The 24,252-nt window shown below is 53.9% G+C and overlaps 7 protein-coding genes across 7 annotated transcripts; 2 read left to right on the forward strand and 5 right to left on the reverse strand.

Moving 5' to 3' along the window:
* Window positions 1-85: 85 nt before the first annotated feature.
* TrAtP1_002122 (uncharacterized protein) lies at window positions 86-1,491 on the forward strand. The gene is made up of 2 exons (XM_066111320.1): window positions 86-278; window positions 357-1,491. Exons 1-2 carry the CDS (start codon window positions 209-211, stop codon window positions 1,292-1,294), a joined length of 1,008 nt encoding a protein of 335 aa, XP_065967394.1. The 5' UTR covers window positions 86-208; the 3' UTR covers window positions 1,295-1,491.
* A 421-nt stretch (window positions 1,492-1,912) lies between these two features.
* Window positions 1,913-2,974, reverse strand: TrAtP1_002123 (uncharacterized protein; the record flags this gene model as incomplete). The annotated part of the gene is made up of 1 exon (XM_066111321.1): window positions 1,913-2,974. One exon carries the CDS (start codon window positions 2,972-2,974, stop codon window positions 1,913-1,915), a length of 1,062 nt encoding a protein of 353 aa, XP_065967395.1.
* A 2,600-nt stretch (window positions 2,975-5,574) lies between these two features.
* Window positions 5,575-6,426, reverse strand: TrAtP1_002124 (uncharacterized protein; the record flags this gene model as incomplete). The annotated part of the gene is made up of 1 exon (XM_014085583.2): window positions 5,575-6,426. One exon carries the CDS (start codon window positions 6,424-6,426, stop codon window positions 5,575-5,577), a length of 852 nt encoding a protein of 283 aa, XP_013941058.1.
* A 6,338-nt stretch (window positions 6,427-12,764) lies between these two features.
* TrAtP1_002125 (uncharacterized protein) lies at window positions 12,765-12,995 on the reverse strand (the record flags this gene model as incomplete). Its single annotated transcript, XM_066111322.1, has 1 exon — window positions 12,765-12,995. One exon carries the CDS (start codon window positions 12,993-12,995, stop codon window positions 12,765-12,767), a length of 231 nt encoding a protein of 76 aa, XP_065967396.1.
* A 2,711-nt stretch (window positions 12,996-15,706) lies between these two features.
* Window positions 15,707-16,411, reverse strand: TrAtP1_002126 (uncharacterized protein; the record flags this gene model as incomplete). The annotated part of the gene is made up of 1 exon (XM_014085168.1): window positions 15,707-16,411. The coding sequence occupies one exon, from the start codon at window positions 16,409-16,411 to the stop codon at window positions 15,707-15,709; it is 705 nt and encodes a 234-aa protein (XP_013940643.1).
* Window positions 16,412-20,486: 4,075 nt separating this feature from the next.
* Window positions 20,487-20,804, reverse strand: TrAtP1_002127 (uncharacterized protein; the record flags this gene model as incomplete). The annotated part of the gene is made up of 1 exon (XM_066111323.1): window positions 20,487-20,804. One exon carries the CDS (start codon window positions 20,802-20,804, stop codon window positions 20,487-20,489), a length of 318 nt encoding a protein of 105 aa, XP_065967397.1.
* Window positions 20,805-21,614: 810 nt separating this feature from the next.
* On the forward strand, window positions 21,615-24,170 carry TrAtP1_002128 (uncharacterized protein). The gene is made up of 3 exons (XM_014085097.2): window positions 21,615-22,405; window positions 22,491-22,702; window positions 22,766-24,170. Exons 1-3 carry the CDS (start codon window positions 22,334-22,336, stop codon window positions 23,847-23,849), a joined length of 1,368 nt encoding a protein of 455 aa, XP_013940572.1. The 5' UTR covers window positions 21,615-22,333; the 3' UTR covers window positions 23,850-24,170.
* Window positions 24,171-24,252: the final 82 nt, after the last annotated feature.

A 24,252-nucleotide genomic window follows, 5' to 3' on the forward strand; every position in this document is an offset into this window, starting at 1 on the left:
GGGGAGGGGCCGCCGCTGATTTGCTGCTATATAATGCGGCCTAGGCGCAAGCTTCGGCACATCGCCCACCTTATCTTATCGGGGCGAGGCTGTCATCGTCACTGTGCCGAAGCTTCGTCTGCATTCAAAACAACAACAAAGGCGCATCTTGGGCGCGCGCGCGACCACAACCACCTAATCTGTCTTGTACACAGGAAAGAAGAAGAAAATGGACGTCGCAGAGGGTGAAGCGAAAGTCAGCCCTCTCGACAAAGAAATTACATCTCTCAAAAAACAAGGTAAGAAGCGCGATCAAGTAGCAAACAAAATAAACAAAAAAAGAAAAGAAAAGCTAACCAGCTTCAACCAAAAAACAGCCGCAAACCTCCGCAAAACGCTCAAAATCGAATGCTCCACCGTCGTCTCCAACCCTTCCATCCGCGACGCCCTCCTCTCCTCCCTCAGCCCCGGCAAGCAAACCCCCAAATCTGCCGCGCTGCGACCGCGAAGGCCCAAAAGGACATTCTCTTGGTCCTCCAGCATCGACCGCGACCGCGACGAGCAGCGCCTCCTCGCCCGCTCCAGGCAGCAAGAGGCCTACGACCAGCAATGCCTCTACCGCATCGCCGCCTCCGTCACGGCCTTTAAAGTGCGCGACCCGGATCCGCACGCCGTGGACGGGGGCCACGTGCTGGGCCTGCGCTTCGAGGCCATGACCCGCGGCCAGTTCCTGCAGCCGTACTATGTGATGCTGAACCGGCCGTATGCGGAACACGGCCAGTTTCTGCGCGTGCACCGCCATACTGTGCCGCCGGCAATTCCTCTGTCGGGGCTGGCGGCGCGGTATCTGCCCGGGCCGAAGAAGCAGCAGCAGGAAGAAGCACAGGAGCAGCAAGCAGAACGAGGACCATCACCCCCTCCGCATCATCTCAAGCAGGACCTCGAACGATTTGTCAAATCACTCAGGCGAGAAATCATGCGCTACCACAACAGACTCGGCGTATCAGCAGACCTGCGGCGTAGCCTAGGCGCACACAGCAACAGTAGCAGCAACAGCAACAAGACGGCAACGCAAAATAACGCCATCATCGATGTCAGCATCGCCGACACGGAAGCGAAGCAGATCCGCCTGACGTGGGCCGACGAGCGCAACGGCCGCCTGGTCATGGACGACGACGGCAAAGTGGTCAAGTTTGTGGTTTTTGGCGCCGCCGACGGCAGGGACTGGGAGACGACGAGGCAGCTCGGGGACAGCCAGGGGCGGGTCGAGGAGGTTGCCAAGATGCTGGAAGAGTATGCGTCGGGGACATTGTGATTGGATATGTGTAAATCCAAGACCAATTCATCATGTACATCAAATTAGGAGCAGGGGTGTTTTTTGGAAAGGACGGAGTTCAACGTTTAGCATGGCGCTCAGGTTCAGAGGATACAGCATATATATTATACCTCGTTGTTCTAGTATTATGAATATAGTTGGAAACAATCAATCGTCAAGATTTGAAAACACTACTACCCAAAGACTGTCAAAGCTCATCGTGTATCAATCAAAGTAGTAGTATACGGACAAGAATCAATTCAATCACTATCCTCGACCATTGAAGCCCGTCCAAACACTTATACCTCCTGCTCGCTCTCTAACCCACAACTCCTTACTTTCTCAACTCCACCGCCATAACCATCTGATGAGAATCGAATATTAAGTATATATATGCTCGACAATGGAAAACCAGAAAACGAAAAAGGAAAAAAAGTCAGGCGGTGGGCTTATTTTCCCTTCCACCAGGCGTGCCATAAACTCATCATATATTGCAGTCCCTGGACCGTTAACAGAATACAACTGCGACTTACGGCCGCCCCCTCGTCGTACTAATACCTGAAGCTTTACAAGAAAAAGGCAGCAATGACACCGCCGAACAGGGCCAAGCTGACACCCTCAGTGCGGCCGACAGCACCGCTGACTGGGGGGAACGGTGGTGTTGCCGGTAGGAGCTGGGGGAGGAGCACCAGGAGCAGTTCCAGCGGGAGGAACGCAGTAGGCCTCAGTGCAGCCACCGGCAGGGCTGGAGGGAGAAGAACCAGCGGGAGCAGAGTAGACGGGAGCAGGAGCAGACTGAGCGGGAGCAGACTGGACGGGAGGAGTGTAGACCGAGGTGGAGGGAGCAGTGTAGACGGGAGCAGAGCTGTTGCCGGGCACGGGGTAAGCCGGGACGGAGGAGGCAGCAGGAGGAGAGTAGGGGGCAGAAGCCGGAGCAGACGCCGGGGCAGAAGCCGGGGCAGTGGTGCCAGCGGCGGGAGACGACTCAGCGGGAGCCGAGTTGGCGGGGGCCGAGGAGCCGGCAGGGCCAGTGGGGACGCCGCCAGCAGGGCCGGAGGAGGCCGGGGCCGTGTAAGCCGGGGCGGTTTGGGTGCTCAGCGTGACGACGGCGGTGTTGGTCGGCACGGATCCGGAGTAAGCCGGGGAGGAGGCAGCCGGAGGAGGGTAGGCACCGCCAGAGGGGGTCGCAGAGGCGCCAGCAGTCTTTGTCTTGGACGCCTCGACCGGGCAGATGGTGGTGGTCTCGGGGATGACGACGGTGGTGACGGTGGTGTGGTGGCCGTTGGCAGGGCAGTTGGTGATGGTGGGAGCACAGCTGATGACGGTGTGCATCGACGTGACGCTGACGGTGCTCGTGGTCCAGACCTGCGACGGCTGGTCGGTCTTGCAGCCGTCGCCGCAGGGCTGGACATAGTGCCAGCTACCGGCGCTCTCGTCCTGGCAAGAGTCAATCTGAACCCCGACGTGGGGCGGGTGCCAGACGTTGACGCGGCCGGCGGGAGGGCCAGCAGCGGGCTTGTCGGCATTGGCTTCGGGTAGAGCCAGGCCCACGGGCAGGTGGAGGTCGAGGCCAACGCCGAGGTTGATGAGGTCGCCAACCTGGACGTCGATGCCCAGGTCGAGCAGGCTGTGGCCCGCAACGGCGGTGGCAGCCGAGGCAGCGAGAATGAAGGACTTCATTGTGAAGAGTGATTGTAGAAAATGAACTTGACTTGAAGTGAGTGGACGGGTCAAAAGAGCCCAAAAATGTCAAACTGAGAAAGAATGTATGGGTGAGAAACACTGTTGCAACCAGAGGCTTGCTGAGAAAAAGAAAGGGCAAAAGAAAGAGTCCGACATCTGGGAGATGAATCACTCGTCTTAAATATCCCACTCAAACCCAGCCCGGATCCATCAGGATAATCACGTCCGCCTCTCGCTTGTCTTGACAACCCCAAAGCCCCATCTTTCGTCCTCGACAGTCAATTCACCCCCATTATTGCAAACACGCGCGTGGAGTGAACTGGGCCATCAGGAGATTGGAAACAGAGACAGTGGCAGTAACACCGCAGGGACCGAGCAGCGTTGCATCCCCCTCCATGTGTCCTAGCGAGTGAAGATCAGATACACGGTAATAACAGCTGTAGCCGATCCTGACGCAGTACCCCGTATATGAGCGGAGCATGACATGGTGGCGGCGATAAGATCAGGGCTGTGCCTCGTTTGGGCAGAGCAATGTTGAAGCACCTGCGGTGTAGAAATCAATAGTGCTTCTTGTGCTTCTCCTTTTCTTGTTGTTGGCGGTATCACCAGCCTTGGTGTTGTTGGTATCATGAAAACAGCCACAGAGTTCCAAAGCAGGGAGGCAAAGACTTGGACCTAAGATACTTTGTAGTAACAAGTAGGCAAAGGCCGGCCACTGAAGCCCTTGCATGAACCATGCCCACGACAGACGTCTGCCCCCCCCGTGGTCGTGCAGATCGGACGCTCTGTACCTGCGCTAGTGGAAGGAGAAAAAGAGGCTCGCTTGAGCAGCACTGCACATCACTCTCTAGCATGAGTGCTCCCTGCTCTTCTCTGCCCCCTTTTCTGGGTTTTGGTTTGAGAGATGCCAAAAACGACATCGTATTGTAAGCGGCTCTCGCTTTGTTTGATATTCTCTGAATACGGCGAGGGCGAGTACCTAGTTGAGGTAGTAGAGACAAGATATCGCCGTACTACTTGACGCATGTCTTCAATCTCTCAACCTGTAGTCGACGGAGCCCCTCTTCGCTGGGCTCTTATGAATTGTGGTTCCACGCGGGGTGGGCTAGGCCCGGGCTTTTGCACAGCTCCCGGCCGCCACCAGCAGCGACTTGGAAGCTTGGAAGTACAAACCTCGTTAAGCTTGTTGGTCAGGGCCATCTCACATCGTGGCGTGGTGTTGTCGTCTGTTGGTTTGTTGCACAGCAATTGAGACAAATAACACACCCTGTATACTCGTGGCGGTCTCAGATCTGAGCAGGTTGTGGCTTGTGGCTTATGGCTTTGAGTTGCCTTCTTTCGTCTTGTCTTTTCGTCTGCTTGGCTGTTACTGTACAGCATCATTTGACACGAAACGCTGTGGCAACTGTCAATCGATCAACTACCCAGTAGGCCCACACGCCCAAGAGGCCAGTTAATTTCCGCACCTGGATTAACCGTCCAAGCCGTCTCCCATGCGGAGCTGGTCTCTAATGCGAGGCGGCCATGACTTGTTTGACCAGGCTAAAAATGGCAACAGAGGATACTTTGTCCCGGTCCGGGGAAAAAGAATCAACTGCGTTTAAACGTGAGGGCCAGAGCGTAAAGAGAAGGAAGAGAAGCGAAAGAAGCATCGACATCCAAGGGGGCTCCCGGACATCTCCACCCATTGTGGGCGAAAATTGGTCTGTGCCGGCTCAATTCATGCTAGTGTGTCCACAATGAGTTTCCCAAACAGGCCACTGTTGCATCGTTTTATTTCTGGCAGGCAAGATGAGCGGGAGAAGGTTGACAGAATCGAAAGGAGTTGAGTGTTGGGTCTAGTACACAAGGACGCAAATGGTCAAAGAGAATTCATGCTAAATGACTTGGTAGCTCGTATAATAAATTGATGTACTTGTTAGAAAATCTCGTGAGAATGGAATCCGGATGCAGAGTAGGTATATAGAAGCAATGCCGAGCAGCGATGATACTTGTATCATCTCAATCCTCGTTATAGAGTTACACAATAAGCCTCTCTGTTGGAGGAATTCTCCTTTCGATCCTCATGGAGATGACGAATCAAGGTCGGCTAGATTCTTCATTGTCTGCTCGTATATGCTCCTCGTACCTGTATGCGCATATGCCTGCGTGCCCATCTGAATAAAAGGTGAATCTCCACTCCGATGATCGGAATTTCGGTAACCCTTCTTCAGGCGTGGCATAAAATGGCATAATTTATTCCTATGACTTGCCTTTTGTTCCATCTCGTGAATGTAGGTACATACCATGACTGCTTCGTTTCGGTAAGGTTAGGACGTAGGTTATTGGCTATCGCCTCTTCAAAAATAGTATCTAGTCTTCCCCAGCAATGCCGGGTAGCCTCCAAGGGTGAGCAAGCAAAGAGCCACAAGCCGCATGCTGGAGCAAGCAAGCGAAAGGCCAAGGTAGGTCAAGCATTGAAGCCAAGGTATGCCAAGATAAGGCAAGACATACATGGCGTGGCAATGGCGTGGCCGGAGAAGAGCCAGGGGACTGGATTCTTTGCTCGGTAAAGGCGAAGAGCGCTTTGCGCGTGTCTCGTCGTATCCTTTACCTTGTCACCAATCCAGAGGCTGCCTCGATGCAGGCGGAGGGAGCGGGATAGCAGTACTAGTAGTTGTGCTAGCAGTGCTGGTGCCAGCAGTGGTTGTGTCGTCTGCTGCAGCCTCCATGCTCGCATCGCCATCAAGCACAGACCGGTCAATCTTCCACAGCCTGGCCTGCTCGTCGACGATGGCGGTCCACTTCCTTATCAAGGGGTGGGCTTTGGCCACATCAGGGAACAGCATCTCGTCGCCCTCGCCCTCGCCGTCGCCATGGGGCTCGACGTCGTAGCTCCAGTTTCCATCAGGGGCCCAGTAATCCGGGCTGAAAATCTTGAGCACGCTCAGCTCTTGTCTCGCCTCTGCCAGCAACTCGGACGTGGCCGTTGCGGATGCGGTGCCTTGTCCATCTTGGCTGCCGGCTTGGCCGCCCAGCCTGCTTTTCAGAGCGTCGTCGATGCCTTCCAGCATACCGAGCAACTGGCCTGCAGCCAGGCCAATCGTAGCGCCGAGACTGAAGCCCTCGTCGAAGCCAGCCTGGACCGTCTGTTCCTTTGCCGTCGAGATGCCTTCGCGGTACCCCGCAGTTGCGTGTTCTGTCTCCAGCCGCCGCATATCAGAAGGATGACGAGGGCTCTCAGGCCTGTCGAGAGAAGAGACGAGAGCAGCGGCATTGCCATGACCATCGCCAGACGCCGGGACTGCTTCGGATTCAGAGCCAAACACATCGTCGAGAGAAAAATACATGCCGCCAGAACGAGCTCCAGCTTCCGGCGCCGTCACATCGCCAGGACCGCCTCCGCCGCTGCCGCCTCCCTGCCCGAGATACTCGTCATCCATCGACTGTTCGACCGGGCGAAAGTGCATCCTTTTTTTGCTTTAGAGAAGCGCGATATACATCAGCCTACGGGAAACACACAGAGAAAGAGAAAGAGTACGATGGATGAGGACGGCAGGCAGGCAGGTCGAGGGCACTTTATGCTCTCCAAGAAACGGCACGTCGTACCTTGGTGATGGTAGTAGTAGTTACGGGATAGGTATTTCCTCTGCTCTTTTGCTTTTGATTTTGCCTTTGCCTTTGATTTTGCCTTGCTTTTGATTTCGCCTTTGATTTTGATTTTGCTCTCCTGCTCTCGCTCTTCTTTCTCACTGTTCCTCTTCCTCTCTCGCTCCTTCTACCGTTCACTCTCCCCAGAACGAGGCTTGAGCGAGCACGTGGGTTTCAGACCGTTCGGCAACAAGCAAGCAAGGGGTCTGACGCTGTGCTTGGATCGGTTCGATCTTGTCCGCAGGTTTTGGAAGCTTCTCGGCGGGCCGCGACGTCTCTGTTTTTTTTGCAGCTAGGAAGTATTCTTCCGCAACACTAGCAGCCGTTCGATTCAGCCGCCCATGCTCTGCCCCCCCTGCCTCATTAGTCACTCGCTAGTCCAGTGCCAATGGCTTTTCGGCCCTGGACTACGACACAATAGGGCGGTAGTGGTGTCCCAATCCGACCGTACGGCTGGCGGCCCGCGGCACTGTGCCCGTTGCACGCGAGACCTGCGGCTTCTCCAGGCAGGCCGCGCAGACGCCCGTTGAAGCCTGCTGTGATCGCGTTGCACGTACAGTGCGAGCCGGCGGCAGAGTCCCGGAGGCTGCCCTGCAGACTCACCCTCCCTTGCTTGCACAAGGTTAGAGCTGCTCTCGAGGTGTCGGTGACACAAACTAGGGGAAAAAGAAAAAAAAAAAGGAAAAAAAAGCCGTTTCCTCGACACCGCCTCTCGTCCAAGAGTCAATGTTTGCCGCCCACAACCACACAATCATCCCCTTTCCTTCGACTCTGTCCCTTTTTGATGTTTTCTAATCTCGTCACGCATTCCCACTTCCTAAACAGCCCTTTAGCCTTTGAAGCATCATTGGGGGAAAAGAACCGCCCAAAAAAAGTTCCAGAAAATGATGCCACTTTGACGTAGCTTGGCCGGCCCTCAATATCGCACATTCGGGTGCCTTGCCTTGCATACACACGGCTGTAACCTGTATGTATGTATGCTGTATGTATGTATGCTGTATGTATGTATGTGCTGTCATATCAGATACTTCGTTTTTCTTTCTTTTTGGTTCCAAAGATAGGGATCCCGTTATCTCGGTTGATCCCCTTGTGGTAGCATCGTCCACTCCCAAGGCTGGCTGGCTGGCTCTCGGCATGCAATGCTGGTGACTGGAGTGAGGCTGTCTCTCGCTTTTTCTCTTTATTCCTCGTCTTTTGATTTTTTCCCCTCTCTTTTTCCCCCCCCCTTTACCCCAAATCCCGGGACATCTCTCTGAAGCCCATTCCGCGTCACGACACCATCTGAGAGGCGCTCTTCCGGAACAAAAATAGAGCAGAGCCTGAAGTCGAGTCTTGCCACGTATTCCCTCCCCTCCCGGATTCCACCGTTTCCATTAATCATCTGCACCGCCTTGCCTTTTGGCGGTCAACAAATGGGCTCCGCAACAGCAAAATCGCCCATGCATGAGCTGTTTATGGCGCATGGCGTCAACTCTCATGTCAAGGCGGTCAGAGGACGCTGTCAATGCAATGCTTGCTTGCCCTGTCCGTCCGCCTGCCTGCCTGCCTGCCTGCCTGCCTTGCCCCTGCTGCCTTGCCTTACCCGCCTTGCTTTGATTTTACTGTATTGCTGCTGCTTCTTCTTGCTCGGCCCCGGTTGCCTGCGTGCTGGTCCCTTGGGATCCAGTCAGCGTGTCCAATCGCGTTCTCGTCGTCCACCTCCATGATGACAGCAAGACGATACCAACACCACAAACACCACCTCCATCACCACCTCCATTCGCTTCCCGCCACAAGCCACGGTCTCGTCCAGTCTGCGTCAGTCGCTCTGCTTGAACGGTTAAAGCCCTTTCGTCATCTGGAAGGATCGCTGGCCCAAAGACAAGAGCAAAACGGACATGGATGGCTGCAGCGCCACGACAACGCAGCGCGCTCACTCACACCAACAACCCGTCGAGGCACACTCTGGGGCCAATAGATTCGTCCGGTTGCGGTGAGAATGAAGCAAAGCATGCAGTCCCTGATGAGTTGTCCACCCGTCTCATGTGGTCAGGCCAAACAACGCTTGCCGAGTTGTGCTCTCCATCCCCATGACAGCCCAGAAACGGTAGAACCCAACGGTGCAGTAGGTCCCAGAAGCACAAGAAGAATAAGCCTGAGCGGCTGAAGACGCGAATCGAGCCTATCACGGACTCCATCGTCCCGGCGGATCGGACCCCGGCCCCACCGCAGGCCATGAAGCGGAACGACGGCGGCGCTCCATGTGGCTTTTCTTACATGTACGAGCATGTCCCAAGGGCTCCGTAAGCTCCCTCGTGATCTCGCGTCTCTCCAAGGAGGACCACCGGGATGCCCAAATGTGGTATCAAGAAAACGTGCCAGCAGCTGAGTCGTTGTCCCCGGCCCCATTCCGATGTACAGGCAAGGCAAAAAAGGAGCCATCCAGGCATGAATGCTTTTACAGCTTGCATCTGCCATGCCCTGCCCTGCCCTTTCCTGCCCCGTCCTGCCCCGTCCTGCCATGCTGTGTTGCGCTGTTCCTGTGTCCGTGCCAAGATCTCTGGTCAAGCGTCGAACCAAAAGGCCGCATGCCCATCCAAGGGTGGGTTCCCGAGATTCGCCTTCATGTCATTGTCTTGCTTCTGCCCCCATTCCAGACGAACCACTTGCTAGACAGGAGTGCGTTGTTCAGCGTGTAAGCAGCGACCTGCTCCCCGTCCAGGCCCGCTCCTCTCGCCACCAGACTGATGGGCCGGCGATGTCTTCTCCAGCTACGGAGCACGACTAGTGTTAGCTTATCGGCGGCTCCCTTTCGCACCGCCCACCCTTGTCTCCGTCTCCATCTCCCTTGTCTGTGTTGTGTGTGGCCAGGTTTCAACTCACTGAATGCCTGTCGTCCCTCTTCAACTCGTTGAGCGGTAAAGGCAAGCCGTATCATCGAAAAATAGAAGGAGAGGGGGGAAAAGAAGAGAAGAGCGGCTGCAAAAAACTGCAGCCACTTGCCGCAGACAGAGCGTGGTAGTAATAGGCGCTCAATTCGGGGAATTTTCTCTACTTCTCCCGGCCTCGCGCCAATGCGTAAATCGTTAGTGTCGTTTTTTCCTTCTTTTGGGTGACAGCTAAAAGGCTAGTCCACAATGACAGCCAGGGGGGAGACAGAAAGGACACAGAAGATGGATGGGAGGGTCCGTCTTCTTCTCCGTATAGAATGCTACTCCGTCCCAGAGCAATGATGCAAACATTGCTGCCCACTGCGTACGAGTAATACTAGCTGGTAGCACTAGCATACTTGTATAGTGCGGTACGAGTAAGAGTACGGAGCAAGGCTAGGGCGAGCATTGTGCTGCACGAAGCTCAATGGAAGGTGGAAACCCGCATCGAACAAGTCCTGGAACGTCGTTCTGCGTGCTGAGGAGACGCCCCCCATTCCTCGGGGCCGCCCGTTCCTGAGCTAGAAAGGGCCACTTCGTCCAGCGTAGGATTCGAACTCTGCCCACGCCCCTCCCCACTCGCGCTGTCATGGCCATTGCCCGCTCGCTGGCACTGCGATGGTCCCAGGAAGTACTGTACTGTACAGTCGTGAATGAAACGTCGCCTCTTGTTGCTTCGCGCGCTCTCTCTCGATGGTGCTTGTATATACCTGCTCCGGCTAACACCCGAATAGGGGGGAACGCGGACGGCAGGGGCTGAGGCTCTTCTCGGGACCCGGGCCGTGCACGTCATCAACTCGCCTCTTCCTGTCTCTCTCTCTCTCTCTCTATCTTGCCGCTCAACGGTTTCAAACAAGGCAGGGAACACTGAAGCTAGCCACGGGTTCCATGCGCGCTATGAGCGAGTGTGTTGTGTGTGTGTGTGTGTGCTTGCGAGTGCGTGCGAATGTGTGCGAGTAGATGCCCCCCGTTCCGCACTCGCACAAGTGCCCATTGCCCCCATCTGTGTGGGTTGAAGGGCGTGTGCCCGTGTGATATGCGCGTGTGAACTGTCAGATTCCGTCCCAGAGAAGCTGCAGAGCGTCGTTCGGAAGCCAGTGTATCGCTTCTGGAATGCCGTGCCGAGCAGCAGTATGATGTGTTTGCAAGCCCTCGTCCAGTTTGCCATTTGGCCCTGCTCCACAGTCTTTATGGCCCTTTGCTGGCAGTCCCCCAGCACCAGCAGCCCAACGCACCTTCCAACCCAACGACTGGAGTGGCCTTCTAGAAAGACGATGGGCTGTCCTGCATGGCCATGGTCTCCAGCTCATCCCCTACCCTTGCACTTGCACAAGACCCCGTCCCCTTGGTCCCCACCGCCTTAGCCCACGACGACGACGCCCAAGTTGTTGCGCGTTGGGCCAAGCCTAAAAAACCATTAGGTTCGCCCTCAACACCAAGCAGACAGCAGACAGTCCCACGCCTTTCTCGCCGTACTTATATCCCGGGTACTTTGTAGTCGCATCGTCTTCGGCTCGGCAAGGCAAGGCACAGACTTTGCCCTTTTCCGATAAACCTTGCACCCTCTGCTTCAACCCTTCTCGAAAGGCTTCCGCCGTCTCGTTTCTCAGTTCTCGTTTCTCGTCCCGCGTACCGCCTGCTAGCGTCCCCGAGAAGCCTCGCAGTCTCACACCCATCCCGCCAGCCGCATCCTCGCCGATACTTGTGCAAGCAAGGCAAACACTAGGAGGGAAAACAAAAAGAAAAGAGACAGCCACCCCTGTCGATCTCACACCCAGGTAAAGAGAGAGAGAAAATTCCTGCAGGGGCCAACAGAGTGCTTTCAGGGGGTAGACTGACCGCCTTGGATAGACCGCAAAATCGCCCCAGCAGACACAGCAAGAATCAAGCCCAGACAGCTAAAAAGCCACGCGAGATCCCTGCAAACAGGCGGCGAGCTGTGCAAAAGGGCCCTCACCGGTTCGGTGTGGAAACTGTTTAAAATAACAGACCGTTCCCGCAACTCCGTCCACCTTTTCCTTCCTTCATCCAACAAAGAAACGGTGCTATCTAGCAGTCGTTCATAATCAGACCTCTCCTTCCGTTTTCCGAGCTTCCGGACGTCTCCTATTCAGTCTTTTTTTGTCTTCTTCATCTCGCTGCTACCAGCAACACCACCAGCAACAGCAACAACAAGAACACCAACACCAACAGCAGCAACAACAACAACAGCAGCAACAACAACAACGTCTTCTTTTTTCTCTTCTTCTTTCTCTTCTTCTTCTTCTTCTTCTCACAAATCAAAATGCGTGGACCATACGACACCACTGGCATCATCAAGCCCAACTCTCCTCAGCCACCAAAGCCCAAATAATGACTTCTGTTCTCGGGCCGGGCACCTTCTTTTTTTCTGATTGCTTTTCCCTATGTTTCGCTTCATGACACGCTGTACCAGTCAGGTAACAATCCCTCTCCCTGTACGCAAAGTTGATCATGAATGTTTGCTGACGGTCCCTCCTTCTAGGTGTCTGTCTTTAATCGTAATACGTCGACCGGGCCAAGCTTTCGATACTCATCAAGCTTGAAGAACTCGGCGCTTCTTGGCAACTGCGGCAATCTCTTTTCGACTGTTGATATATAATATTGGGTTTTTTTTCGGATAATGGATTTGGGTATTTTGAGGACAAGAGAGGGAAAATAGACTGGGAAAAAAAGGGTCGGGAGCTATCCGTTATTCACCCTGCGGACGAAAAGGCAACGCCGCGATATTAGAGATACACTCATCCACATGAGCCCCCCATGAACTGGGTCATAATTCTTTTTGTTTAATAACGGGCGCCACCATCGCCACATGCAATGTTAATGTCTATCTGTTGAAAACATTCTCGTGTCAGGAACCTTGTGTGATGTGATATGATGAATAGCAACAGAGAAGAAGAAGAAGACGAAGAAGAAGAAGAAGAAGGGGAGCGATGACACTGAGTCTTACCTGTTTGAGTAGACCCAAAGGGCTAGACCTCTGTGGCTTGTCTTGAGCACGTCCCTTGCTCAATTGGCGTTGGTGATGTTGGTCTGGCCATGGCTGGTCTCGGACAGTGTTGAGGCCGCTCCTGTTGGCTCGCCCTCATTGGTCAAAACACACAAAGGCATCGTGTACAATGTACATGTACAGAGTGCACAGCACAGAGTATAGAAGAATACACGCGGGGAGAGAACAAGTGAAGACACAGACACACAAACACACACACACACGAGAGAGAGAGAGAGAGCTAGAGAGCCAAACTGTGCTGAGTGGAATCGGGGACGTCGTCAGCGGCCGTGAGTGGGGAAACATGGCTTCCGGCGAAGTGGGACTTGATGCTGCCGGGTCGGCATCGGAGCCTCCTCCAGTAGGGCGCCGGGGCGTGGCCTGTTGGGCCCTTGGAACGTGGTGATTGCTGCCCATCGGTCCATGAGATGGGCTTGGATGCTTGGATGGGGGGCGCATGGGCCTGCGGCATGGTGTTACATGGGCAGAGGCTGGAGAAACGGGGGGGCTGCAAGCGCAGGTCATCCATCCGTCCCTTTGCACCCATCACTGCTGGATCTGGCTGGATCTGGCTGCACTTGGCTGGCCGGATTTGCCCATCTCGGTGGCCCGGGCCTACTGCAACAGTGGCATGGGCAATGTGGATGTTGTGGATGTTGTGGACTGGTCTGCACCAATGCTGTAAGTGCGGAATGCGGGACGGCGCACGTCTAGATCTTGGACACGCGCACTAGAAGCCGGGACGAAGCTTTGGATGTGGCCTGGCGTGCATCCATCTCTGTACGCCCATGGCCGTGTGCCCATCCGCGTGCGTCTTGTGTCTACTCCCCTGCTGCATGGCTGTCAGTTGCGTGTGTACAGTATATATATGTATGTATGTCTTGCAACATGAGGCAAGGTAGGTGAGTGGTGAAGACAAACATAGGATGCTTACCTGGCCTATCCTATCCTGGCGTTGCTGCACCGTCTGGAGCCGTACCGTTGAAGACTGAGAGGAACAGGGGCGAGCAGAGAAGAGAAGCGGATGAGGATGAGGATGAGAAAAGAGACGGGCCAGACGAGTTTGGCAGGCGGGCTCTGTCTGGGCTCAGCTCCAGCGGATGATGCGTCCTTTTATACCGTAAACGACCTCCTCCCCCTCCCCGTTTCTTTGTTTCTCTTCTTGGGCTGCAATTGTGATGGCTCGCAAAATTGCGGCATGATTCTGGGCCACATTCTGGGCCACATTCTGGGCCACTGCTGAGGTGACTTTTCCCGTTCCGTGATGTTCATCCCGGGCACCAAAACGCTCTTGTTGGCTGTGAGCAGATGGCATCTGATGGTGGGGTTTTCGGGCCATCCCTCCAATCCAGATCGGTAGTATCCATTGGAAATCCATTTGGGAATCCGTTTGGGAATCCCGTCATGCGAAGAGGTGGTGGGGGCGGGGTTGTGATTTGGCATGCAGAAAAGAGGATAGAGGGCCAAGAGGAAGAGGAAAAGAACTGGAAAAGAAGGAAAAGAAGAAGCCCATCTTCATGCAGTGCATCCCAGACCTGTCCGCATCTTCCTTCCCTCGCTTATAAGCCCCTCATCTTGCCCTCGCCTACCTACCTGTTTCGAGTCTCTGGAGGAAAGACCAAATAGAGAACGGAAGGCGATGCAAAGCAAATCAAAGACAAAAATCCTTCATGTCGTCATTCCCTTCTCAACTCCTTCCTCTTGTTCTTCTTGGCTCGCAAAAATATTTGCCGTCGTGTCCGGTGTTTTGCGTGTTCTAGACCTTCCCAAGTACGAGGTGCTACGAGCTGCGATACAACCTTGGCTGGAGGGGCTGGCTGGCAATAATGGGGAATTTTTTTTAATTTTTTTTTTTTTTGATTTTTGCTCCCTTCTCAGCGACGATCGAATGCACTCCAACGCTCGTGATCCCTGCTGCCATTCTCTGCAGACAATCCCCGGTACCTGCATTGCGGTCCAAAATGCCTCCCACGTCACTTTGCGCGTGGCCACGCCTCCTCGGCCAGCAATCATCAGCTGATTTGCCCGTCACCTTGGCTGGTGGCTTTGCTGCAGAAAAAAAATGTGATGGGATCAAGAGGCATGGCGTGTGTGTACACAAATGCGTGCTACTGCCACGGCGCATTAGCATTGGGTGCCGCCGTTTTTGCGATCAAATGCCTTGATGATTGATCTTTGCTACATGTACTGCTGGACTCTGCTGGACTCTACCGGATTGGACTGGATACATGTACATGTATGGACGCCACCAACAACTTGGCCGAGATACGGCAAGCACATCTTTGCAGCAGCTGAGGCACATCCAGACACATCCAGACTCAAGTTCATGCTGCTTTCTGCATCTCCCCGCCGGCCTCTCCTCGCATCCTTGCTTTTGGTGCTCTTTTCAAAACCAGCCCGACGGCCGTCGCAAACCCCCTGCCTGGCCTTAAACGCAGCCTGTTCCGAATAGGGGTGGTGAACATGCCGCTTCTGCAATAACGCTGCCTGCCAGATGGCCGAGCTCCGCTGTGCCAGCGAATAGAATCCGCACACAATTCGGCGGCTTGCCGCTGTTTGTCACACCAATGATCTGCCGCGGTGACTCGGAAATCCTGCCCTTGAACGGAGAAACAGAAACGTGTTGATTGGGATACACAACAGCGTGTGCCTGATGGGTTTTATTTTCGGCCAAAGCGGTTGACAAACAAACAGACGAGTGGGCGCTCTCAATCTTGCTCGTCAATCTTGCTCGTCAACACCAGAAAACAAATCCATCTTGGGAGCTGATGGCCACGAAAAGGAACTGCTCAATATCCATCCCATCTCCAATTTCCCATCTACAATCGAGATCACAGCGGACAAGTACAAGTTTTGTTGGGCCTACTATCAACAAGCTTCATTACCTCCATGTTTAATGACTCGCTGAGGCTGTAACACAACAACGCTGCGAGGCAATACAGACATCTATACACACGGACAAACAGACAGACAGGCAAACAGGCAAACAAATATCTTTTTTTTTTTTGGCCTTTTCTCTTTGACCTTTTAAGTTCCCCTCTCTTTCCATTCTCTTTCCAGCTGCCGATGCAGTGCCCCCATCTACAACACAAGATGCCGAACAGCTGAAATACTACAAGCAGGTCTGCCATATTCCTTGAGGCAGCACACGCACAACCCCCCCTCTCAGGAACCTCCAGCCATTTATCGGATCAAGATGCCCAGCATGGCAAGAATGCAACGCACGGTACCCTCCTCAGCCCCAGTGTCGCCGATGAACCCAACGTGGCCGCTTCCGTAACAAGCATAAATAATGGGCGACTCGCTGAAGTCGGTGATTGGTCCTGGACGAGGCACCCACTCCTCGATAACCGAATCCTGCGTGGGCAGATACCACGACTCATTCTTTTGCACCCCGTAAAGATGGAGAGCCTTCAGGCTGTACGAGGTCTGCAGTGCAGGCTTGATAGTCGAAGTGATTGCGCCCTCGTTCAGACTCAAAGTGGTGCGGTGGAAGGAGCCGGGTTCCCATGGGAGGTCCCAGGTCTGCTTGAAGACCTTTTTTAAATCATCTGCCCTTGAGGCGGCAAACAGGCCGCCAAAGAGGACGATGCCGCCGCAAGCAGCATAAAGCGCCAGCCTCTGGTTGATGATCTCGCTGCTGGGGCGAGCGACGCCGCCATCAGCTATAAAGACTGCGTGTGGCTGACTGCACTGGGTGAAGAGGCTGAATGCTTTCTCAGCTGTGTTGGCGTGCCTTACTGTTGCCCTTTCGAAAAACTCGTTGAGGAGTCGTGCGTGAGAACTCTGGAAGTTGTTTTGAGTTGTTTCGTCCGCGAGAGTGAGCACGAAGATGATGGGCTTGTCGCCCGGTGGAACGATAGGATTCGAATATATCGGAGCACTCATGATTGTCTACCATTTACCTATTACTGATTTTTTGGTTGAAGCGGCTAGACGCGGCGGGCAATTCTTCTTGTTGGAGATGATGAGCAAGTGAAGCTTGTGCGAGATGGTAAGAAGATCTTGTTGAGATTGAAGGCAAGTTTTTTTCGAGGCTGCGATGGATGGATTGAGAATCTAGAGAAGAGGAAATAGAACTTGGGTGGACTGGCGAAGAAAAGTAAGCGCAATGTGAAGACGGTTGACCGGTATTTATGTTCCAATACTGACTGGACCACAGACAGTCTGAGGAGCTGCCCATTGTTTCTTTTTTCTTTTCCCTTCTCCTCTTATTTTCCCTCCTACCAGCTTTACTCGCAAGTCAACATCCGATGTACTCACTGGGCATGGTCAAGGCCACTTCGCCGTTTATCAGAGACATGGGTTGTCACCCTGAGCGGCCTGTCTGCCGTCTCGTTATATTACCTACTAATGCTGTGCAACCATAATACACCTACAACTCGCATATTGTTTGTGTTACCACAACGCCTCCGCCGCCTAAACCTTACCGGTGAGAAGGCAGTCCCTGTCTAAGCAGGCCTGCGATGCGACCGCCATGTAACAGCGCACGCAGGCATCGTTTACACTCAGGAGCATCTGATTCTAATGCAAGGCAGATTGCGATCTATGTGTTGCCGAGGAACGACTTGCTGTTAAGTGAAAGAAATAACGAGGCTATTCGAAGTTCTTGATGGTACTTTGGAATATGCCTGCAAAGAGATTCGTCACTGTCAAAAGATTTTCTTGGCCCGCTAGCAACTTCACTACCACGTCGATGCGCGCACACACAATGTGTTTTAGTGAGCAAACAAAACCTAAAGCTGGCAGAGAGGCTGGCATGGCATGCTGAGCTGAGAAATTCAGTTACATACTCCACCAGACTTATGCAGTGCAATCCAAGGCAGCGGTGACTCTCGCAATAGCTCAAGCAATGGCCCACCGCAGAGGATCTAGACTACGCCGGTGGCTGAGGAGACAGCAGCATGCTATCTTTGCTGTGCTTTGCTTTGCTTTGCTCCAGTCCCTCTCCCGGCGTCGCACAAGCAGTGCATGATGGCGTCTTAGAAATCAGATATATGGGCTCTCATTTGGTTGTTGCGAGCCCCCGCCCCAGAACCATGCAATGCAACCTGCCCCAAGGTCGGTAAAAGCTTCTGACTGTGGCCATCTTCCCACCACCATCACCCGACCGGTGTGATAGGACTACATGACAAGGAGATTAGGGGAGGACGAACAGCTCGGCGTTTCTAGCCAGCAGTGCGGCTTACAAGGAGGCAGAGACAAAGATCATCATGTTGCCTCTGCGCTGAACAAAGACCATGGCTAATATGACAGGCATAACACTGACCTCCATCTATATGCCATATAAATACTACGCCTCACCTGAGCGGCTAGAGATGGAAGCAGTCTTCAAAGAGGAGCAACCCGCCAATGACGGTGACGTAGGCGAGCTTTCAGAGAAAAGGCGAGCCATCCGTTTGTGCAAACATATAAGCAGTGACTATCCGATGCAAGCCACCTGCAATGGGTGAGGCTATTGGGACTCTGACTGGTCCTAGGCCCTGCTTGGGGGCGAAGCACCCCTGGAGGAGCTGCCCACCTCCTCGGGGTCTGTCTCCTCATGTGATTCAGTTGAGTTGATGTACTATTAGATGGTTCACGCACAGACACAACGGCTTGCATGATGATGCTGCTGCTGCTTGCATGCCTGCAACCCAGACGTACTTGTCCGCGAGAAAAGCATAGGCACATGTACTATTCGTGGGACAGGAAACAGGTGCCCATCCTCGTATAAGTGATGATGCGTGAACAGCGGTGGGGACCGGTAAGGCGGCCATCCCCAGGCCCGCACCGGTGTGCTGGGATGTCAACTAGACGGAGAATAGGTAAAGAGGATAGGAAGAGGAAACAAAGGCCTATCCTGAAATCATACCCCACGCTTTGTTGCATCATTCGCTGGTACTACATCGCCGGCCATGGTTAGAACCCAGAGGGGGGAATGAAGGCCGCACGCATTGTTCGGCCTTCGCTCTTAACGAGCTCTTTTATGAGATGTGAGCCTTGGAGATAGAAGCCTGTGGGGGTCGGGAGACCTAATTCAGGCTCCCTCCCCCCTCCAAAGCAAGTAGTATTGTCTCGGGCCACTCAGATGCTGCACCTCGCACACCGGTGATTCCTTTGCATTATCCCAGCATAAGGTATTAGTCACTTGTCATATTTCCTTGCTCCTTTCTCAGCCTCTCTTTGTTTCATGTGTAGGTTGAAAAAAAAAAATAGTAGCCATGACAAAGGGCTTCATGACTTCAATTTCAATGGCATATTCAGAAGCGGCCGTCGCAATCATCTCCATCGTCCTGCTCAGCTTTGTGGGGTTCTGGCTACCGTTTCGACAAATACTTACCTGGCATACCATACGGGGGGTGAGAAATCCTCCGCTGAGATCTGATCCCGTTCCCGTTGGTACGCGCTAATACCCCCCCCTGGCCGCCTTGAGAGCAAGGATAAAGCCAAACATTGTGGTATCGTGTATTGTATGTACTTGGTCCAGAGCCGTCCTCGGTCTAAGTGAGTGCCAAGCATTTCGGTCATCGAACAGGGGTAATAACCAAGCTGTTATCAAACCATTGGCTCCCAGCACCACCACGGCACCACCACGCAGAGCCGTGGGCTGGCATCGCAATCGTCGCAAATCTCGGCTGGAGCTGTCCGCGGCCCGCAGCTATCCATGAAACCAACCGTCGGGCACGGGCCCTTGCGGCTGCCTCTGCGTCTGTGCGAACAGCTTTCGGGCAGCCCGTACGCCATCTTGCCTTGCGGGAAAGAGTGTGCCTCCTTTGGAGCAAGACAAACAAGGCCGTGCTTTTTGTTCAGGGCAGAACTCGCTCGAGATTTAGTAGGCCTTGGTAACTGTGCCTCTTCATCCTCCTTGTTAGTCGAGTATGATGTAGAAATATCTGTATAGCATATTCTCCCAGCATCTCAATAGGTACATGTGTTGACCTACACTATGCCTTGGAAGCTGGCACGCTATTCAAATCACAGAAATAGGGTTCTCAGCCGGGATACGATCCGTGGGTTCCCCATGTTCGGCGATCGGAGATTGGCAAGCACAAGGTACCCGAAAGCACTCGCACTTGTACCTTGATGGAGTTCGGCGAGCCCCGGCGGCTTTGTTTTTTGGGGTACTTGCGTTTCAGGGGCGCGTGGTCAAGATTCGAGGCGTGCTACTTGTGTTGATCGTACCATCATGTATTGCACAAGAGGATGGGGAGTTGCCAATGTGAGCTGGATGCCACAATCCTTTGTCTAAGCCGAAATGAGGCTTGTATGAGTCGAATCCAGCTAGGATGGCTGCATACTGAGACCTCTTTGCGGCTTTCAGAGCGCTTAGAGTAGCATAGCGAACAAGGCTGCTGCAGTGGCGCTATTAGTTGTCGTGGAACAATGTTTGCAGGCGGCACGGTATATTGGGTGGCTGGCAAGGACCCGTGAAGTGGAACGATATCGTCTGGCTACCAGAGCCGTTGCTGGATGTCCGAGCATGTCTAGATGCGAGGGTACCAGCATGTCATTTGGCGCAGTACTACTTGGTAACGGCAAGTTGAAGCTTTTGTGTACTGTGATACGAGATATCCCTCCACCTCCGAATGCCCTCCACAGATGCGTTTTCAGCCTGGAATAGTCGCGCTAAACGGCTGTTGCTAGAAACCAAGGAGCTAGGATTTCAGGTACCGCCGTGAGTCAAGGCAGCAAAGATGTTTGCCTATGCCAGGGTCGCAATGAGCACCCAGGCGGTCGAGACGAGTTTGGGGTCCTCGCTACGGCTCGCAAGCCTGCGAATGAGACGAAGAGCCAAGGCCATTTATCCAGGGGTGGTTTGCCCAGTGTGGTTGATATATCACTGCCACACGCCGGAAGCTGAGTTCGTGGCTGTTGTATGTATCGTCCTAGCGTGTCTTTTCGGCTGGCTTTAGTTTTCCGATAATGTCCTTGGCCTCCTCAACGAGTCAGAGAGGCACTCTCAGCTCTGGAATAGTACTATTCACAAAGCACAGACATGATACCAATGTGGCGTTCTGTGGGGAGGCAAGTCGAGCCGAGAAGATTGAGCATCAAGGTTATCAAAAATGGTGAGAGACATGGATTCAACTCGTCTCTCAAGTGGAGTGTGGATCAATGCAGGTCTCAGAATCCGACCGAGGGCCATTGCATGAGGCTTGAGAGTGCAAGATACACTGTCAAAGTCTCCGGGGCTATGCAAACTTGCTGTGAAAGTGTCCGAGAAGCCATGGTGTTGCAGTAACAGTGCGGCCCGTCGTTGAGCTGCCACTGCGCCATCTAGACGGAGAATTTCAAACATGCTCACCGGCCGTGACTCGGCTCGACCGAGATCGTTTGGCGGGTAAGCCTCTCTCCAAGATCAACGCGGGGGTAGTCGAAATCACAATGGCATTGTCTTGTTCCATTGACGGGGTTTGAATTGTGTGTGTGTCCCATGCGGTTCTGGATACCTTGCCTCCAATCAGGACGGCAATGGATGGTAGAATACTGAGCCGCGGGTGGCATTCAGGTACTGGTAGCTGTATGAGGGAGAACAATCACCCCTTTTGTGTAATGGAGTCTGTATAATGCAACAGGATGTATTGCACAGGCACGCCTCTGTGCGTTCTTTGTCCTTTGGCTTTTTCATCCGTGGACGGCGGCTTGGCTGCGGTCTCTTCTTCGGGGCGTGATCTTGCAGGCCGAGGCGCGGAGATTGCTGGCGGCATCTACCCGCATCTTGGGGCCATACGACGGCAGGCCTAGGCTCGTTCATTGCGTTGGTGGGTAGGTACATGTACCAAGATGCCGCAGTCTCGAAATGGAGGCGGAGGACAGCCGCGGAGGATAAACGGACGAGTCTTGCCGGCAAAGAGGAGCTCCTAAGCGTCCTGAGACAGCCTCGCACGAACAACCAGTAGTAGCATGTACAGTAGTAGTGGTAATATCCAAGCCAAGGAACACAAAGACGGTGGGCCGGCTTGTCGGATGGATCACTTGAGATCAGCCGCATGTGTCAAAGCGCCACAAGAGAACACTCCCAGTCGTATTGGCGTATTTGTAGCACTGCATTGCGTATTCCTCTTCCTCCACAACACGGCTATGCTATCGTAAGCCGCAAGCAATACCTGCCAGTAGTCGTCGTATTAGTAGCTGAGAACCATGTCCCCGGGTTCCTGTCCAAGGCGGGCCATCGGCCGGAGCAGCATCTTGAGCGATATTGCTCCATACGGCATGTATTCCAGCAATTCGGGGCAATTCATACCAGGCGGCGCGATCAAAGCTGCCGTTACTTGCTTAGCGCAAGGCACTGCTGCGACGCTGGACTGGAGCAGGGGTCGCACCTCCAAGCAAGCGTCCCCTGTCGGTATTACAGTAAGCTCAGAGCCGTCAACTAATCATCTGTTTCGACTCCAGCCCCGAGTCGCACGACCAACACGCTCGCCAGCGTCGGATTCAGTGTGGGGTCCGGAATGGACTTCTGGCCTCTTGCTCGTGGTGCATGCAGGCACGGGAGGCGCGGGAAGAATGGAGTAGCACTTGCTGGACTGCCGGGACGAAACTCGAGAAGAGAGAAGCGCTAGACTTGGCCGTGTTTATTCTTGGCTCTTTTGGTTTCCAGGCGGATCGACCTTTGCAGGGTGGGTCCATGACCTGAGAGCTCAACTTCCTGTCCACCCAAAGACGACTTCCGGCCACTGCTGCTACTTGCTGCTGCCACTACTAATACCAGGAGTGGTAGGCGCTCTTTGATTCTTGTGCTTCGTTGTCCACATTCCTTCTCTCGCTGCTCGCCTCCGTCGTCGTACAGACTCACAACGTGTTGGTTGGCCGTGCCGCAACGCCGCAATGGTAGCCGTCGACCCTGCCACGCGCAAGCGTGTGCTCCGGGTTATCGTCGTTTCTCTTCTTCTAGATCTGGTAAGTCGCAACAGCGAAGCACGAGGCCGCTTCTCGGGCATCAGCCATAGCTGCAAGGCAGATTGCTAATTCATGAGGAAACCAGATATCCTTCACATTCATCCTGCCCCTGTTCCCGAAACTTCTAGAGTTCTACCGAGATCGCGAGGCTCCCGACCTGATCGTCCATGGCAAACCAAAGACTCTCCTTCAGCAGGTGCTCGGAGGGCTGAATGCGTACAAGGCGTCCTTTTCGCGACCCATCGATTCCCGATATGACATTGTTCTTCTGGGTGGAGCGCTGGGGTCTCTGTTCTCGTGAGTGCTCATCCTGTACATGGATTTTGGAGGGGGGCTACTGACAATAGAATGCGGTTACAGCATCCTGCAGGCCATCGCCTCCCCCATCATCGGCCGTCTTTCTGATCGCTACGGTCGCCGCTATGCTCTTTTGGCATCCATGTGCGGAAACGTTTTGTCTGTGCTGCTCTGGGTCATGGCAGTCGATTTCCGTACCTTTCTGGCCAGCCGAGTCGTGGGTGGTCTCTCGGAAGGCAATGTGCAGATTGCCACCGCCATGGCCAGCGACATATCGGACGAGCAGTCGCGAGGATCAACAATGGCAATCATTGGCGCATGCTTCTCGGTGGCCTTTACTTTCGGGCCCGGCCTGGGGGCGTGGCTGAGCAAGATTCCGATGACAAGCGCAAACCCATTTGCTGTGGCAGCAGGATTCAGCTTGCTCCTGATTACTACAGAGACGGTGTACCTGTACTTTTGTCTGCCGGAAACTCTTCCGTCGTTGGCCGGCAAGGACAAGACTCGGGAGGAACAGCCTAGCAAAAACGGTGGAGAGAAGACGGCGCCGTCCAAAGAGGTGGAACGGACAAACTCACGCGTCTTGCTCTACGCCACGCATTTTGTCTTTCTCCTCTTCTTCTCTGGAATGGAGACGTCCCTGTCATTTATGACCTATGACCTGTTCCAGTTCACCTCTGGGAGAAACGGACGGCTTCTTGGCTATATTGGTCTGGTGGCCTCTGTCCTCCAGGGAGGCGTCACTCGCAGGCTCTCCCCCCTCTTGTCTGTCCGTATTGGCACCGTCGCCTGCTTTGCAGCCTTTGTTCTGCTCGGTCGTCTTTCCACCGTCGGCGGCCTATACGCTGCGGCAACCTGCCTTGCCGTCACATCGGCAACGGTTGTAACGGGCCTCAATGCTCTCAGCAGCTTCGAGACTCGCGACCACGAACACGGCGTCAAGCTGGGCATCATGCGAAGCTGGGGCCAGCTGGGACGTGGGCTGGGGCCAATTCTTTGCACCAGCGTATACTGGTGGGCTGGTAGAGAATATGCGTATACTATGGGCGCGATGGGCGCGTTGGTGGTTGTCACTATTGCTTTTGCGGGATTGAAGACTCCCAAGGGATTAGTTCGAGCGAAGCCAAGTGAGAAGAAGAGCCAATAAAGGCCAGATTTCTTTTACTTTTTCTTTATTTCTCTCTCTCTCTCTCTCTCTCTCCCTCTCTCTGCTCCTCTCTTTCCGAGACGCACTGATGATGGCTCACTTCTCATGAGGCATGGTCAAGAAAAGGAAGTAGCAAGCATGGAGGAGATTGTCGAAATGACGAGAGACAGAGCACATGCAGATAGTCAATACCGCGAGCAATGTAAATAAATAGATGAATAGATAGAAACGATTAATGAAGAGACAAGGAGAAGATGGTAAACAGCTTCTCGGTACATGGATGTAATTAGCTACCTAGGTACGCAGTACAGGCAGAGTAACTGCAAATTTCAAAAGGCAGAGCGTGCGTGCCATCGTGAGAGTCTGGTGCCTCAGGTACGCGATCTGAGTGTATCAGTACAGT

Source organism: Trichoderma atroviride, chromosome 1 (genome assembly GCF_020647795.1).
Source record: "Trichoderma atroviride chromosome 1, complete sequence".
In the NCBI taxonomy this organism is placed as follows: Eukaryota; Fungi; Ascomycota; class Sordariomycetes; order Hypocreales; family Hypocreaceae; genus Trichoderma; species Trichoderma atroviride.

Bases quoted from the DNA above. Each gene is read 5' to 3' on its own strand.
- TrAtP1_002122 (XM_066111320.1), top strand. From the start codon at position 209: ATGGACGTCGCAGAGGGTGAAGCGAAAGTCAGCCCTCTCGACAAAGAA. The intron at 279-356 runs GTAAGAAGCGCG...ACCAAAAAACAG, and splicing joins TACATCTCTCAAAAAACAAG to CCGCAAACCTCCGCAAAACG.
- TrAtP1_002128 (XM_014085097.2), top strand. From the start codon at position 22,334: ATGGTAGCCGTCGACCCTGCCACGCGCAAGCGTGTGCTCCGGGTTATC. The intron at 22,406-22,490 runs GTAAGTCGCAAC...TGAGGAAACCAG, and splicing joins TTTCTCTTCTTCTAGATCTG to ATATCCTTCACATTCATCCT. The intron at 22,703-22,765 runs GTGAGTGCTCAT...ATGCGGTTACAG, and splicing joins GCGCTGGGGTCTCTGTTCTC to CATCCTGCAGGCCATCGCCT.